The sequence below is a fragment of the Pan paniscus genome, chromosome 2 (genome assembly GCF_029289425.2).
Source record: "Pan paniscus chromosome 2, NHGRI_mPanPan1-v2.0_pri, whole genome shotgun sequence".
NCBI lineage: Eukaryota > Metazoa > Chordata > Mammalia > Primates > Hominidae > Pan > Pan paniscus.
Genome location: NC_085926.1, coordinates 95,803,847 through 95,822,523, shown reverse-complemented (window position 1 = coordinate 95,822,523; position 18,677 = coordinate 95,803,847). Strand labels below are relative to the sequence as shown.

At 35.8% G+C, this 18,677-nt stretch overlaps 1 protein-coding gene across 1 annotated transcript in view; it reads right to left on the bottom strand.

Moving 5' to 3' along the window:
• CRYBG3 (crystallin beta-gamma domain containing 3) overlaps nt 1–18,677 on the bottom strand; it is a 126,451-nt gene that overhangs the window by 35,759 nt on the left and 72,015 nt on the right. The window contains exons 11-15 of the mRNA XM_003821882.6: nt 18,266–18,399; nt 15,175–15,301; nt 10,155–10,297; nt 9,917–10,043; nt 8,689–8,721 (exon numbers count right to left, since the gene is read on the bottom strand). Of these exons, the coding sequence (XP_003821930.3) occupies nt 8,689–8,721; nt 9,917–10,043; nt 10,155–10,297; nt 15,175–15,301; nt 18,266–18,399 (564 nt within the window). The remainder of the gene's footprint in view (nt 1–8,688; nt 8,722–9,916; nt 10,044–10,154; nt 10,298–15,174; nt 15,302–18,265; nt 18,400–18,677) is intronic.

The window sequence follows — 18,677 nt, the reverse complement described above, 5'->3', positions numbered from 1 at the left end:
AAAAATGTTAAGGGCAGCCAGAGAGAAAGGTCAGGTTACCCTCAAAGGGAAGCCCATCAGACTAACAGAGGATCTCTCGGCAGAAACCCTACAAGCCAGAGGGGAGTGGGGGCCAATATTCAACATTCTTAAAGAAAAGAATTTTCAACACAGAATTTCATATCCAGCCAAACTAAGCTTCATAAGCGAAGGAGAAATAAAATACTTTACAGACAAGCATATGCTGAGAGATTTTGTCACCACCAGGCCTGCCCTAAAAGAGCTCCTGAAGGAAGCACTAAACATGGAAAGGAACAACCAGTACCAGCCGCTGCAAAATCATGCCAAAATGTAAAGACCATCAAGACTAGGAAGAAACTGCATCAACTAACAAGCAAAATAACCAGCTAACATCACAATGACAGGATCAAATTCACACATAACAATATTAACTTTAAATGTAAATGGACTAAATGCTCCAATTAAAAGACACAGACTGGCAAATTGGATAGAGTCAAGACCCATCAGTGTGCTGTATTCAGGAAACCCATCTCACGGGCAGAGACACACATAGGCTCAAAATAAAAGGATGGAGGAAGATCTACCAAGCAAATGGAAAACAAAAAAAGGCAGGGGTTGCAATCCTAGTCTCTGATAAAACAGACTTTAAACCAACAAAGATCAAAAAAGACAAAGAAGGCCATTATATAATGGTAAGGGGATCAATTCAACAAGAAGAGCTAACTGTCCTAAATATATATGCACCCAATACAGGAGCACCCAGATTCATAAAGCAAGTCCTGAGTGACCTACAAAGAGACTTAGACTCCCACATATTAATAATGGGAGACTTTAACACCCCACTGTCAACATTAGACAGATCAACGAGACTGAAAGTCAACAAGGATACCCAGGAATTGAACTCAGCTCTGCACCAAGCGGACCTAATAGACATCTACAGAACTCTCCACCCCAAATCAACAGAATATACATTTTTTTCAGCACCACAACACACCTATTCCAAAATTGACCACATACTTGGAAGTAAAGCTCTCCTCAGCAAATGTAAAAGAACAGAAATTATAACAAACTATCTCTCAGACCACAGTGCAATCAAACTAGAACTCAGGATTAAGAATCTCACTCAAAACCGCTCAACTACATGGAAACTGAACAACCTGCTCCTGAATGACTACTGGGTACATAACAAAATGAAGGCAGAAATAAAGATGTTCTTTGAAACCAACGGGAACAAAGACACAACATACCAGAATCTCTGGGATGCATTCAAAGCAGTGTGTAGAGGGAAATTTATAGCACTAAATGCCCACAAGAGAAAGCAGGAAAGATCCAAAATTCACACCCTAACATCACAATTAAAAGAACTAGAAAAGCAAGAGCAAACACATTCAAAAGCTAGCAGAAGGCAAGAAATAACTAAAATCACAGCAGAACTGAAGGAAATAGAGACACAAAACACCCTTCAAAAAATTAATGAGTCCAGGAGCTGGTTTTTTGAAAGGATCAACAAAATTGATAGACCGCTAGCAGGACTAATAAAGAAAAAAAGAGAGAAGAATCAAATAGACACCATAAAAAATGATAAAGGGGATATCACCACCGATCCCACAGAAATACAAACTACCATCAGAGAATACTACAAACACCTCTACGCAAATAAACTAGAAAATCTAGAAGAAATGGATAAATTCCTTGACACATACACTCTCCCAAGACTAAACCAGGAAGACGTTGAATCTCTGAATAGACCAATAACAGGATCTGAAATTGTGGCAATAATCAATAGCTTACCAACCAAAAAGAGTCCAGGACCAGATGGATTCACAGCCGAATTCTACCAGAGGTACAAGGAGGAACTGGTACCAATCCTTTTGAAACTATTCCAATCAATAGAAAAAGAGGGAATCCTCCCTAACTCATTTTATGAAGGCAGCATCATTCTGATACCAAAGCCAGGCAGAGACACAACAAAAAAAGAGAATTTTAGACCAATATCCTTGATGAACATTGATGCAAAAATCCTCAATAAAATACTGGCAAACCGAATCCAGCAGCACATCAAAAAGATTATCCACCATGATCAAGTGGGCTTCATCCCTGGGATGCAAGGCTGGTTCAATATATACAAATCAATAAATGTAATCCAGCATATAAACAGAGCCAAAGACAAAAACCACATGATTATCTCAATAGATGCAGAAAAAGCCTTTGACAAAATTCAACAACCCTTCATGCTAAAAACTCTCAATAAATTAGGGATTGATGGGACGTATTTCAAAATAATAAGAGCTATCTATGACAAACCCACAGCCAATATCATACTGAATGGGCAAAAACTGGAAGCATTCCCTTTGAAAACTGGCACAAGACAGGGATGCCCTCTCTCACCACTCCTATTCAACATAGTGTTGGAAGTTCTGGCCAGGGCAATTAGGCAGGAGAAGGAAATAAAGCGTATTCAGTTAGGAAAACAGGAAGTCAAATTGTCCCTGTTTGTAGACGACATGATTGTATATCTAGAAAACCCCATTGTCTCAGCCCAAAATCTCCTTAAGCTGATAAGCAACTTCAGCAAAGTCTCAGGATACAAAATCAATGTACAAAAATCACAAGCATTCTTATACACCAACAACAGACAAACAGAGAGCCAAATCATGAGTGAACTCCCATTCACAATTGCTTCAAAGAGAATAAAATACCTAGGAATCCAACTTACAAGGGATGTGAAGGACCTCTTCAAGGAGAACTACAAACCACTGCTCAAGGAAATAAAAGAGGATACAAACAAATGGAAGAACATTCCATGCTCATGGGTAGGAAGAATCAATATCGTGAACATGGCCATACTGCCCAAGGTAATTTACAGATTCAATGCCATCCCCATCAAGCTACCAACGCCTTTCTTCACAGAATTGGAAAAAACTACTTTAAAGTTTATATGGAACCAAAAAAGAGCCCGCATTGCCAAGTCAATCCTAAGCCAAAAGAACAAAGCTGGAGACATCACACTACGTGACTTCAAACGATACTACAAGGCTACAGTAACCAAACAGCATGGTACTGGTACCAAAACAGAGATATAGATCAATGGAACAGAACAGAGCCCTCAGAAATAACGCCGTATATCTACAACTATCTGACCTTTGACAAACCTGAGAAAAACAAGCAATGGGGAAAAGATTCCCTATTTAATAAATGGTGCTGGGAAAACTGGCTAGCCATATGTGGAAAGCTGAAACTGGATCCCTTCCTTATACCTTATACAAAAATCAATTCAAGATGGATTAAAGACTTAAACGTTAGACCTAAAACCATAAAAACCCTAGTAGAAAACCTAGGCATTACCGTTCAGGACATAGGCATGGGCAAGGACTTCATGTCTAAAACACCAAAAGCAATGGCAACAAAAGCCAAAATTGACAAATGGGATCTAATTAAACTAAAGAGCTTCTGCACAGCAAAAGAAACTACCATCAGAGTGAACAGGCAACCTACAAAATGGGAGAAAATTTTCGCAACCTACTCATCTGACAAAGGGCTAATATCCAGAATCTACAATGAACTCAAACAAATTTACAAGAAAAAAACAAACAACCCCATCAAAAAGTGGGCAAAGGACATGAACAGACACTTCTCAAAAGAAGACATTTATGCAGCCAAAACACACATGAAAAAATGCTCATCATCACTGGCCCTCAGAGAAATGCAAATCAAAACCACAATGAGATACCATCTCACACCAGTTAGAATGGCAATCATTGAAAAGTCAGGAAACAACAGGTGATGGAGAGGATATGGAGAAATAGGAACACTTTTACACTGTTGGTGGGACTGTAAACTAGTTCAACCATTGTGGAAGTCAGTGTGGCGATTCCTCAGGGATCTAGAACTGGAAATACCATTTGACCCAGCCATCCCATTACTGGGTATATACCCAAAGGACTATAAATCATGCTGCTATAAAGACACATGCACACATATGTTTATTGCGGCATTATTCACAATAGCAAAGACTTGGAACCAACCCAAATGTCCAACAATGATAGACTGGATTAAGAAAATGTGGCACATATACACCATGGAATACTATGCAGCCATAAAAAATGGTGAGTTCATGTCCTTTGTAGGGACATGGATGAAATTGGAAATCATCATTCTCAGTAAACTATCGCAAGAACAAAAAACCAAACACTGCATATTCTCACTCATAGGTGGGAACTGAACAATGAGATCACATGGACACAGGAAGGGGAATATCACACTCTGGGGACTGTCGTGGGGTGGGGGGAGGGTGGAGGGACAGCATTGGGAGATATACCTAATGCTAGATGACGAGTTAGTGGGTGCAGTGCACCAGCATGGCACATGTATACATATGTAACTAACCTGCACAAGGTGCACATGTACCCTAAAACTTAAAGTATAATAATAATTTTAAAAAAGATTATAAAAAAAGACTCAGAAACTTAAAAAAATAAAAATAAAATAAAAATAAAAATAATAAAAATAAAAGAAAAGCCGCATGAGAAGAGAGACATGTTGTCTTGTTCACTAACTACATTCCCAGTTTGTTTATTAGTTGTATACTGCTGAGCTGAAGATTTATACTTCAACATTTTCACAATGAAGCCATGAAACATCAAATCCTGGACTACTGATACTGCCAGTGAAGCATATTTCAGATGGTATATATAGTAGCCACCTCCAGTTTTTTGTCTCAGTCTTCATACCCGGAAAAATCAATTAAAATTCATATACACATGCAGAAATAATGTTATAAAGTATCTCTTGATTTGATGGGTTAAAATAATCTTTGTCCAAACTTTAAAAACTGGGTTAAATGCTTATCTGAGTTGACTAGATGAGATATGGTATATGATTCACCCAGAATTAGACCAATTCTACAAAAATATGCCTCACTTTGATCACCTTATCAATCCTCAAAATAGAACAATTCTCATAATAATGTTCTGAGGATTGTCCATAGAGAAACCAACTCTGAGCTTACTGATTATAATAATTAACTTGTGGTTTCTACTGTTGGTGAAATTAAGGACAGAGCCTTGGAGAAATTCAGTCCTTGGAAAAACTAGCTGGATAAATGACCATGTTGGCTACCTTTACAGAACAATCGATAACAAATATACAAAACAACTCAGGTTGCTTAAAACCGAGGCAAACTGACAAATAAGAGATGAGTGTTTTCCAGACTACACCCATCCTTCTGTGCCATGTTGGTACGGCTCAATCCCTAACAGCTCCCCAACTGGAAATGGAAGCGAAGGAAAAAAAGTATTCCGCTGGTTTGCTTTTCACATGTATTATTGTATTTCTTTCTTAGAACTACCAGTATTGAGCAGAAATTATCTCCACTATATTATGAAGATTTTACAGAAATTCTTTTTGCTACATAATTTTCACTTATATACTAACAATATGTGGTAATATATATCTTTAATATGACAAACTAAAAATGCAATGAACTACTGACAAAACACAGCTGTGCTCACTTATTCTACAATATCAGCATTATTTTTAATGTAATTTTAGTTACTCCAATACTAAAATAGTTTCTATGAGAAACTTTCTTCCCTGTCTAAATAAGACTTTCTCTAGCCCTTTGAGCCTCCCTCATAGAAATATGTTGAATATTAAGGAAAAGTCTTATTTCCATTCTTCTATTACATCACATCTTTCTCATATTGTAGTGTTATATATTTCTCATATTGGTTATATATTCTACAATGATTTCATTTCCCTTATTAATCATAAAGACTTTCTTTACTGAAATAATTCTTCCTAAGTATTTCTGTGATTTGGCTCCTATAAAAATGATCTGGTTAAAGTGCCACAAAGAAGTGTTTTCTCTTTACTGCTTGTGACTCTTACTGTATTTGCCTAAAGCTGTGATTTTCCTATCCCCCATACATGAAAACAGTAGCAACAATTATTACAGATCCTGTGATCACTTTAAAATTCAGTGAGGCTAAATTATCCAATATAAGAAAATGCCTAGTTGCTTTTCTTGGTGAGAATCATGCATAAAATGGAACAGGGGCTCAATGTTTAAATAAATCCAAACATTTAATTATATCTGGAAATGGACTTTAAAAAGATTCTAGAAACAAAAGGTACTTGGCTGAGTCAAAGGGGAGAACTGGTTAGAATTTCTAGAGAATGATGCCTAACTACAACCTCCTCTGAAAACTAAATTCACTGTTATAAGATTTAATCTAGTGCTAGATTTCAGATATTCAGGACTTGCTGTAAGAGAGATGATGACGACATGCAGATAATACATATTCTGTTTGGTTTTTGTTTTGTTTGGGGGAAAAATTTTAAAAAGTCACTTGCTAATGGTGAAGAATTCTATAGCGATCCTGTATATCTTGAGTTGCTAATTAGACATAGCGACCAACCTTCAGTCTTCAGAAAAAAAAAATCTTCTCAATAAAAGGTGGTGTTCTCTGCATGTTCTCATTCATAAATGGGAGTTGAACATCGAGAACATATGGGCACAGAGAAGGGAACAATACACACCAGGATTTGCTGGGGAGTGAGGGGCGAGGGGAAGGAACTTAGGGGACTGGTCAATAGGTCCAGCAAACCACCATGGCACACGTATACCTATAAAACAAACCTGCACGTTCTGTACATGTATCCCGCTTTTTTTTTTTTTAGAAGAAATAAAGACAAAAAATTAAAACAAAATAAAACTTTCCTAATCCCAAAACAAAAAATAAATAAAATTAAAAAATAAAAAGCGATGTTCCACCAATATCTCAAATAAGCCATATCTCATCATAATGTTTCCAGGTCAGCAACAATATTTTTAATCACCATAACACTCATAATGTATATTAATCCCTACACACATACATTTTCTGGCTTTTCCCCTCTTAGGTTGCTTGAGGTTCCCCTTAAAATCACCAGCATAAAAAAATTCCCTCTCTGACTTGAGCTCTGAAATGAAACTTCCTCCTTATTCCTCAGGGAAAATTAGTACCCCATCTGAACACAGCATCTGTATTGCCAATCTGACTTTTGTAACTACTGCCTGTTGAAAATACTTTCTAGTTATTGAACGGAACCAGCGTGTCAGCCAAGATCTGTTTGTTTAAGTAAGCATAAACAAGAAGAATGTCTGAAAATTGGTCCACTGAAAATAACAAGACCTTTGATACTGGCTAAACCAAGAATGTTTTGTTCATGTGTTACCAAATATCCAGCTATCATATACCTGTCAGAAATGCTTATTTCACAAGGCAATAACTTAGCCATACCCAGAAAAATGAAGTGGAGCTGATTTCACTGGGCGTTTTCTGCTGCTTCCTCTCTTCAAGTTAGACTGGAAATACTATCAAGAAACTCCTCCCAGCAATCTGCCCCAAACAAGGAAGTCCATAAAAAAAGAACAAGGAGGTAGGAGCAGGAGAAACAGAGATTTAAAAAACGAGGCTTTTTATCTGTACTTAGAACTCAAAAAATGTGCAGTTTGAAATAACTTCTCTTTCTTCTATCTACTCATGTTATTTTGATTCATGTGAAAAAATACTTTAAAAATCCACAGTTGGGAGTTTTCAAAATTTCAACATAAAAATCTGGCAGGAAGTGTCTCTAAATACAACAACTCAATTATATTCAGAAAGGAAATGTTCCCAATAGGCCTGAGCTAATCAGAAAATAATAAAACCCGAAAGCATTGTGAATGCAAACCTGGTAAAACTAAGCTGGCCTGAAATAAACACTGACATGAATATGAAAAACATACACATTCAGAGAAAAACACACACATTCAGAGAAAAACACTGAGCATTATGTAAAGGCAGCAAATGCCAAATATTTAAAAGTAATTACTATATTTGGCTTTTTGACAACAATTTTTCTGAATTTGTAATTTAAAATAAAACGAAACAATGTCTCTCACCCCCTCTTCCTTCTATAGTTGTACTGCTCGTATCATGATTATGTCTTTCTTTGATGTAAAACCCTGAACATGTGGTTTTGTCAAGTGCGGTCCATACTAGAAATGTCTCTTTTGCTACTTCTAGTTGTGTGTGTAGCACTTACTTGTATTCTGAATCTCAGATTTATTGTCTATAAATGGGAGTAATACTGACCTTATGTACTTCTGAATTATAAGTGTTAAATAGGCACAATTTCTAGCCCTCAATAGAAAATAAGCAAATGTTGGGCTCCAAAGTATTGTCCAGTCCCCTTCAAACTATTAATACAGTAGAAATGAATATAGGGTTTCAAGTTCACTAGCTCAGAAATATTTGATTATAGGTATTAGAAATACATGTACATAATAAGCATGCCAAGACGTGACTTCTCCATGGTAAGTTTGCTCTTCCAGAAATAAATATAATATTCTATGAAGAATGTGACACTGAAGAAATAATGGACGATGGGAAAGAAAGAGTGCCAGAAGTTCAAAATGACCCTAAAGTGGTCAGAGCTACCGCTCTGTCAGGAGAAAACAAAAGGAAGTGTGACAAACCCAGTCTAATACAACCACTGACAAAGATGTGAATTCTTCTGCTCATAGGTACCAAATGCAATTGTAATCTGCTCTGCCAGAGAGACACATAAAAGTTATCTGCAGAAAAGAGAAAGATTTGAGAGAAAGGGTATAAATGCTTTTAGTAAACAATTTAACAATTACAAGAATATTTTTAAACATACCAAATGCGGAGGTTCATTTATCCCAAGTGGTTCCTGAAAAACATATTAAAACATTTTCAAAATTGTAATCACATAATCTTAGTTGTCTTTTTGAAAGTTTTGAAAATATCCTTTGAAAAAAAATTTTTTTTTCTTTTCTTTTTTGAGACAGAGTATTCCTCTGTTATCCAGGCTGGGGTACAGTGGCACAGTCTCAGCTCACTGCACCCTTGATCTTCAGGGCTCAAGCGATCCTCCCAACTCAGCCTCCCAAGTAGCTGGGACTACAGTCATGTGCCACCATGCCCAGTTAATTTTGCTTAATTTTGTAAAGACGAGGTCTCACTGTGTTGCTCAGGCTGGTGTCGAACTACTAGGCTTTAGGGATGTTTTACCTTGGCCTTCCAAAGTGCTAGGATTGCACCCCTGTGCCACTGCACCCAGCTTGAAAAATTTTTTTCATGGTTTGACCTATTTATGAGACTCTTTGAACTGGCTATGGATCTCAAATAACCTACTGAATTCTCTTATAATAATTTTGGTATTTATAACTAATTCATATTAAGTAATATTGTAGGTGGAAGAAAAATATGGCCTAGTGCCCATTACAAAGAAGGAGTGTGAATTTCTGAACATTATCTCATGGGCACTCTTATTGTTCTACAGGGTTTATTATCCAAACTGGCCACACTCTTCTACAACTTCATGAATTTGCATACAAGGAGATTATTCCTTCTTTGTGAAATGCCCTTTCTGCCTAGAAAAATTGGTTTTATCCTTTAAACTATCACTCAATTCACCAACACATCCTATTCTGTGGCAAGGTCTTCAATTCCCCAGGCACTGATTGTTCCTTTTCCCTGCTCCCCTGCACTGCCTACACACTTCATTTTCTCACTAATCATACTATCATTAATTGTCCATACATCTATCTCCCCTGGGAGACAGAACCATCAGGACAGTCTTATTCAATTCTTATCTCCAGTGATTAGCATAGTGTCCAACACATCAGAGACACTAAATAAATGCTGTTAAGTGAATGAACTGATCAAATTACAAAGCCATCTCATTCATGTGTTAATATCTACTACTGTCTATGGAGTCTATAGAAATTCAAGTGATATTGCATTTTCTTTCTATATACACACATGACATCATTCAACAACTCCACTTTTAAAAAGTGTTTTCCACATATTTAATTGCATACTATTACATGATGCAGCACTGGCTATATTCATACTTCACTCACCAGTTGGATTGGCCGTATCGACATGATTATATTATTTGATCCTCCCCAGTCAAAAAAGCATTTGTATTTCCCTTTTTCTAAAATGTATTGTTCTCCACAGAAGAACTTTTGCTGGTAGGCAACCCATCTAGTAGGGAAAAAAGAAAAAACAAAAAAATAAAAACAAGTGATATACAATTGAGCAAACAACAATCTTAAACACCAAAGACTCTCAAGGTTCTTAGAGGAGGCAACTTACACTCCACTTTTAACATGAATGGATCTTGTTTTACTGCCAAAGCCAATTTCTTCCAAATCAGAAATTTCCTGATTTGTTATGTCAATAAACTTCCCACTTTCTAGGTCAGATTCAAATAGTGTGACAGAAGATTCTATAAAATTCTAAAAGGAGAAAGAGGAAAGTTTAGGAAAACATACATATTCTGTTTTATGGACTGCTATTATCTAGCAAAATATCACATACTGATGGGGTAATTTTTATACAAATAACTCCAGGAAGAATTTTAGATGGCCCTGGAAACAATTTTATAGCTATTACTTCCATATAGTTTAAAGGAAAAAATCAGCCTGAATTTACTTTAATTAGGAAGATATTACATTTTTGTATAAATAGAAAGTTGTCAACAGTAAATTGCTGAGACTTATAGGCTATCACAAGCAACATTAATTGCAAAGGAAACTAGTCTCACTTGTGCCTAAGGAATAAAAACTATATGAAACAAAAGTAAATAGTGTACTGTGGCAATGTGTGACAGGATTTTATGAGCTTAAATGTAATAGGAAAAATAGATATAATTTGCTTAACAAAAAATGCTCATTAAAATTTAAAATGACGAGAGGAAATTTAAAAAATTTGTAGTGAGTCAACACATTTAAAACAAAGATAGAAAATCTCTATGACTCAAATAGATAAACCAGCAAAAGACAAAGACAGCTCATGAAAGAGAAAATAACAAATATGCAAATGTCTAATTTCATTAGTAAATTAAAGAAATTCAAACTAAAAAAATTAGATAAAACTTTCTTTCTTTCTTTCTTTTTTTTAAGAAGCAGTTTCGCTCTTGTTGCCCAGGCTGGAGTGCAATGGTGTGATCTCGGCTCACCGCAACCTCTGCCTCCCAGGTTCCTGCCATTCTCCTGCCTCAGCCTCCCGAGTAGTTGGGACTACAGGTGCCCGCCACCATGCCCGGCTAATTTTTTCTATTTTTAGTAGAGATGGGGTTTCACTGTGTTAGCCAGGATGATATCGATCTCCTGACCTCGTGATCCACCCGCCTCAGCCTCCCAAAGTGCTGAGATTACAGGCGTGAACCACCGTGCCCAGCCCAAAACTTTCATTTCTTAAAGAAAGATCTAAAAGTTCCGTTTTGTCAAAACATATTGCTCATGGAAACAAGATTAAACATCTATTTTAGAAAATGACTTAAAAAATAGTTTTAAAAGAAACTGTTCACACTCTCTGACCCTGTAATTCCTTTTTGAATTAAGAAAAGTCTCCTAAGGGAACTAAATGGTGAGAAACTTGTATGCAAAAATGCATTATTTGCAATAGTGAAAAATTATAAACAATGTAAGTATGTCCAAAAAAATGGTTTAATAAGCCTTTTACTTCATCTGTTACTTGATGGAATATTAAATATAATTAAGAGTTTTTAACAAACTAACAGAATAAAGTCCAGGGTAAGCCCTATGAGATTACTAGATTACTACCATCGCTGCTTTTCTACACAATTAAGTAACTTCCAAAGTCACCTAGATTTAAATGTAGCTCTTCTGCTTGAGAATAAGGAACAATGATGAACAACCTTAAAAACTGTATTCCATTTTATATTTTAAAGCACTTGCATAAGTTAGTAGAATCTCAGGTACAGTACTCCCTACTACTAAGAGAACACCACTGAGCAATTGCTTCAGGCCCAAAGATAAGTCTTAAGGATCAGTAATTTGATTACTTTTAAATTCCATAAAATCTCTCAACTGAGTCCCTGCATTACAATCTCCAGAGGGCAATGTGATATGAGACATTGGTGGAGATCTTATGTATCCATTAATTTAGGATAAACAATGGTCTCCGCTGCATACCAACTCAATGTCAAAGATCTGAAAAGAGGCGTAAAGTCTGAAAATCGCAACAAAAGCAAATATAAAATTAATCTAGTATAGAACTAAGGAAAAACAAGGACACCAATAAAGTGTTATTGAGGAAGTCAAGGAATAAAAATTCCCTAGTCCCTGGAGCCTAAATACTGCTATATTCCTTTTGGTCCTCTCCTTAAAAAAAAATAAAAATAAAAAAATCAATTCCAATGTATTTGAATGACTCATTTGGAATTAGGAACACATTTCTGGTTGTCCTCTCCAAAGCACTCCATGACACAGATCACATTTTCCCTAAGGAACATGTCCGGTATTTGACTTTTGTAGATCCAGAGTGTTCCATATACTGGAGCCAGGACATTTGAAAACTGTATTGTATTATGCAGCTCTTCTATCTGTCCTCTAGTGTATTTTATATTACTTCAGTGGAGATCTTAAATGCAGTGCTTTACTCTTCCCCAGGCTGGAGACATCTGAGCCTCTGTATGGGGTAACAATGTCTCACATCAACTCTACCTATTAACTCATAGAGGGCTGTCACAACTATAAGAACTTTAAGAACTCCTTTCCAATAATAATGCTATGTCTGGGGAATATACAATTTTTCTAAGTATAATTTGATAAGCAAGTTTTTAAAGCATTTTCACAATATGTACATATATATTTTATATTGTCTAAATACATGTAGATATTTTAGTGTATTTCATCTGAAAATATTTTAGTGAACTTAAACGTAAATGATAAAGTGTCTCAAAGTCATGTATTTGTTATATATGTATATTGGTCTATAATGTGACCCTATATTTATAGCTACAAATGAAATGCTAGTAAGTCTTTGAACGAAATCCAGTTTTTTTATTGTTAAGGTACTTAAGTTTAAGCATTTTGGAGTAATGGAAAATGGATAATGTAACACGGGCTCTAGAGTAAGACAGACTTGCCCTCAAATCACAGGTCTACACTGGCGCACAGTACTTAACCTCTTAGACAATCAGTTTCTATATCTCTAAGATAGGAATCATAAGAGTCTCCAACTCATAGTCTTTGTGAAGATTAGTACAAATATGCATATAAAGCCATTAGTAAGTTCTTGATAAATGCTAAGATTATTATGTGGATTATAGATAACATCTTCAGCTATGAGCTAACAACTAATATTTTAATTTTTAAAAAATCTAATTTAAGGAGAACAGAAGAGAAGGTATTGTTTGAACGGTATTTTTACTTATATATTATTAAAAAAAAAAAAAACGGCTGGGTGCAGTGGCTCATGCCTGTAATCCCAGCACTTTGCAAGGCTGAAGCGGGTGGGTCACGAGGTCAGGAGATCGAGACCATCCCGGCTAACACGGTGAAACCCCATCTCTACTAAAAATACAAAAAATTAGCCAGGCGTGGTGGCAGGTGCCTATAGTCCCAGCTACTCGGGAGGCTGAGGTAGGAGAATGGCGTGAACCCGGGAGGTGGAGCTTGCAGTGAGCCGAGATTGTGCCACTACACTCCAGCCTGGGCCACAGAGCAAGACTCCATCTCAACAACAATGAAAAAAGACCTGTCATCATTTTTGTACATGCCCAAAACTTTTGTTTGCAGTAGTAATTAACATGTTTGTTTCTGCTATTTTTTCTATTATGTATTATAGCCTCTGTCTATATCAAATATCTCCTAATTATTTAGCTATGTAGTTGCAATATTTATAACTTTTCACATTTTCTACTACTGGGGGATTTCAACTAGTGACTTGGGGTTTGGTCTTTTGTTATGCTTGCTTTAGTTAAAGTCATCTTTAGAAGACACCATCAAATTCAGTGCTAAACATTTCTAGCACTAGCAATGCCCCACCCAACTTTTTCTAAATAAGCTGGGAGAAAATTTTAAATTATTCAATCCTGGGTGGACGATGCTTTGAATAATGACCCATGATTTCCTCAGTGTACGTGGTCACAATGATCTAAAGCATAAAGAAGGCTCTGTCTTGCTTTGTCTTGCTTACCTTTTACATATCAAGTAAGACATGGCTAAATAAAGAAAATCCCATGGCCCTTGTGCATTAGAATTGTAGACGAAATATTTCACAAATTATTTATCTATTGCTCAAGCAATCCCAGTGCCTAATCTTCAGTGGATTGTTTTATATTTCTGTCAGATAGAATTAGTTTCCAACTCATTTGGTACAGTCACCAGAAAGATCTTTCTAAGCCATTAATGTAATCATGCTTACTAAGCCTAAAATCCATCAACAGTTCATGGTCAACTCAAGAAAAAAACAAAAAATCTGAACTCCTCAATATGGCCCTTCATTATCTCACTTTAGATTCATCTTTCCAAAGTTCTCCCTAACATCCCGACTTAACCACATTTCCCTAAACATGGCAAAATTTCGCTTACAGGAGGGTTTCTCAATCTCAGCACTATTAATACTGGGGACCGTGTAATTCTTTGTTGTTGGGGTCTGTCCTTCACATTGTAAGGGTTTGGCAGCAACCGTTGCCTCTACCCTCTAGATGTCAGTAGCACCACTGCTCCAGATATGACAATCCAAAATGTCTCCAGACACTGCCAAAGGCCCCCTAAGGGGTAAAATCACCCCCAGCTGAGAATCAATGGGTTATAACCTTGACTTTACACATTAACATGTTAATCTCTTGCTAAACAGGCACCTACCTTTTTCCTTCACCCTGTTTCTAGAACTTCTTCACTTGGTTAACTCTTTTTTGAACTTTTCAGCCAGCTGTCATCTTTTCCATGAAGCCCTCTCTATTCAAGTGGGGATAACTGACCAACCGATCTTTTTCTGGGGACCCTGAGTACTTTGTACTTAATACAATCATAGCCAAGCAATACCAAACATTTATATAAGTGCTATCTTCCTTACCAGACTGCCTGCTGTGTAAATGTGGGGGTTGAGTCTGGCCACTCCTGGCATCTAACAAAGAAGGTACTCAAAAGATGATTATGGAAACAATGGGTGAAAAGTTAAAAAAAATTCCATAATAATCATGGCAGTTCAGAAAAACAGGCAAGTTGCATAAGCAGTTGAGGTTAATACTCTTGGGTGTTAGAAATATTTTATAATCTCATGTTCTATCAGGACTCATGTCCAATTTTTGTGAACAGATTTTTTAAAAGGTAGAAAATTAAGGATAAGGAAGCTAACTCACAGCTTGTAAGTACCGGAAAGACAAGATAGGGCTACTTAATGCACCACAAGCATTACTGTCTTCAAAGTCTCCTTCTTCAAGCAGAAACTGCTGGCCTTTAAAATGTTCTTTTTCATAGGCAACCCACCTAGAAATACAGGGGACACCCAAATGACCCATTAATAAAACTGTAGTCAAGAAAGCAAAACAGAGACAATCAAGATAAAGCTCATAGTGGTTCATCTCCGTATTGTAAAAAGCAACACATTAGTTTTGTTTCATTTATAAAGATAGACAAATGGTGTGTGCTTCATAGATCAATAATTTTTATAATTTGGAGGCTTTTCCCAATAAAAGGTTAATTATAGAACTGCAACAAAGCAATGCTTTTTAAATGTTTGTGGTGTGACTTGATACTACAGCGCAAGTTGGTCAGAGAACAATGTGTCAAGTAAATATAATACAAAGTGCATATAGCCAATGAGAAAGGATACAAATTTACATAGAGATCCAAAGATAGTCATTTTTATTTTACTAATTAAGCCATTCTGGAATGACAAAATGATTTTTACATGAAACATTGATTCAGGGTTTAAATAAAGCGAATCTGTCATGAGGCTTCAGTTCTAAAACAAAATACAAGATGGTTTATCAAAGAGGAACCAAGAAATTCTACTGAGCTATTACTAGCTTCAGGGCCCTACATGTATACAAGGACATCTGTAAATACTTACAGGTGGGAAATGTTGGTCCCACTACTTTCTTGACTTCTAATCTAAAACTATCAGTACAAGACACTGATAAATACCATGAGTTATTAAGCTCCTCCATAAAACTTACCTTTTTATAAACTAATCCACAGTATCTAATGCAATGTGGGCATAGATGGCTCATAAAACAAGTTGGCCTTCTCAAATCCGCCCTTAGCCACACTGCATAGTTAGACTAAGATGCCCTCCAATAGTGCAGATTCCAAGGATGACTATTTCTGAGCTCCAGGGTTGGGAAATTTGAAATTCAGGAGCTTGACAAAATAAAGCCTAGGAGGGCTGCCTACTACTGCTTTTTCTTTCTTCACTCCTACTGTGGTTGTGAAGGTACAGAAAGTATTCCAAATAATTGTTTTCATAGGGCACAAAATAGCAGCCATTAATTGTTACTCCCTCTCCCCTTCCTGTAAGTATAGGTATGACGGTGGGGCAGAGGGTCCGCATGAATTGGAATAAACCTATAAACCTATTTATACATCTCAGTATATCCGTAATATGTAAATGAACCAACATTATTTTATTCTTAAACAATTATATGAAAATAAATTTCACAAAACAACTTTTAAATTCTAAGCTTTATTTTATATAAGTGTGGCTACTCAAAACACGCTTTTATTTATATCTGAATGGGAAAAGAAATAAAAGGTATAAAAGACCTTAAAGGATCAATTAAGATTCGCAAATTTATTATATGACAGTCCAATAAGCATGTACTCAGTTTTTCTTAATAGACTAAGTTTTGATTAAGATTCAATTTATATATCCATCTGGTATATTTAAAGATAGGTATTATCTGAGAAAAGTTAAGAAACATTAGTTTTACTTTCCCCAGATTCCTCAAGGTGGTACAGGGATGGAGTCCATGCTACCTACAGATACAATTAAACAACAAAACCAAAAAATGGTAGAAGTTGTGAAAAAAATAATCAGCTATTCCTCTTTAAATGGGGACATCACATCTTTCTCTTGCAGATGTCACAGACAAATGAAAGTTTGTATCCTGCATTACAAGTCATGTTTACTTAGGATTTTTACAAAATAGCTATTTAAAAAAAAACTTAGAGAATAACAGTGCACATTGCACAGAATTTTAGCAGATAATTTTCTGTGCAGCAGAAAATTGGTTTTAACCTAAGTCAATCTAGTTAACAGGAAAAACATTTAGATCTCAAAGTGAGGAAAAGGCAAAAATATTTTATAGCAGGGTTAACAAGAAACATGTGTGTTCACAAACCAGACAATATTACAAATGAACACAATAAAAATGTGTTTATCCAAACCATATTTGTTCTTCAAGACCCTAATAAATTTTTAAAATTGAAGGACAAGGAAGTAAGTGATTAATATGTCAGACTAATAATTGATATAATCTACATATCCAGCATATATAATCTCTTACATTTTTATTGTGACTAGTATGGCTATTACTTAATTTACTGCCAGAAATTGCAAAGTCTAGTTCTCTAAATATAGGCCCTTGAATGATCTTAAACAATTCATTTAACTGCTCTGAATAAAATATTTTAGTAGCATCTTTTACTAGAGTAGCTATTAGCAAAATTATATGATGTTACTGCAAATACCAAGAGATACTGATACTTAAAACAAACTAACGTTCCAAAATAACCAGTGTATCAACAGAGAGACAATAGAATGTTTCTAGAGGGATTCCAGCATTGGGCTGACAATGATAAATAAACAATGAGGACAGTTTCTTCTTCATTGTTTCACCTACCAGGATACGAATATAAAGGTACATCCCAGGCCCATCACAGATTTGGGGGGCTTCTGCCCCAGGAACTGCTGACTAAGACTGCGATGGTAGCAATGATGGTTACACTTGGGTTTATATCCAGGGGTTCCTAGAGAGCTTCCTCAAAAGCAGTTCAGAGCCCGGAGGGCAACCAATGTCAAAAATCCTTGACTTTGGAAACACATAATCCAGATCCTTTTTTAACAAGGGAAGGCTCACTGGCAAGGTCCTTGGTACATAAGTCAAGTATGATCAACAGAATAGGGATAAAAACTGGGGCTGTCATTCACGTTCATAACTTGTGAAAACCTAATTTTATCTTGCAATTCTTATAGTCTATCCTGTGTTCAGAAATACAAGGTGCTGCAGTTTCAGAAACTATTTTCTACATTTAATATATCTCAAAATCTTTAATACAAACAAGAGTCCACAGAAAACCATAAGTAACTAATATTTTTTACTTTCCATATTACAGAAGGAATGTATATTTTTAGATTAAAAACAAATCGTTTTTGCTTTGCTTAGCACATTTTTGTGCTGACCTTCAAAAACAGACTACTAGTGCAAATGTTAAAAATATGATACTCACACTCCACCAATGACACGAATTGATCCAATTCTGTGAAAATCTCCATTATTTTTCAAAAAATTAGGAACAGAATCTATATGTTCACTAAACTCTTTAGCCTGTCCATGGAAGTGAGGTTTTTCATAAATAATAACCTGAAAAATTATTTAACATGTTTATATTTTAATATAGACACATATTTACTTAAGTGACACCAAAGACCACAAAATGTACAGGGACTACTATCTATTTTTTTTTAATTAATATGAGGAGATTTCAAAAAGTTCATGGAAAAGGTGTATTACAAAAAACTATGCAGGGATTGCAAAATTTTTTGCACCAAAATCAACTTCTACTAACTTGTTATAACACATCTGAAAAGGATCTACTTCGAGGTACTAAGAAGAACAAAACAGTAGTTTGAAAAAAGCCC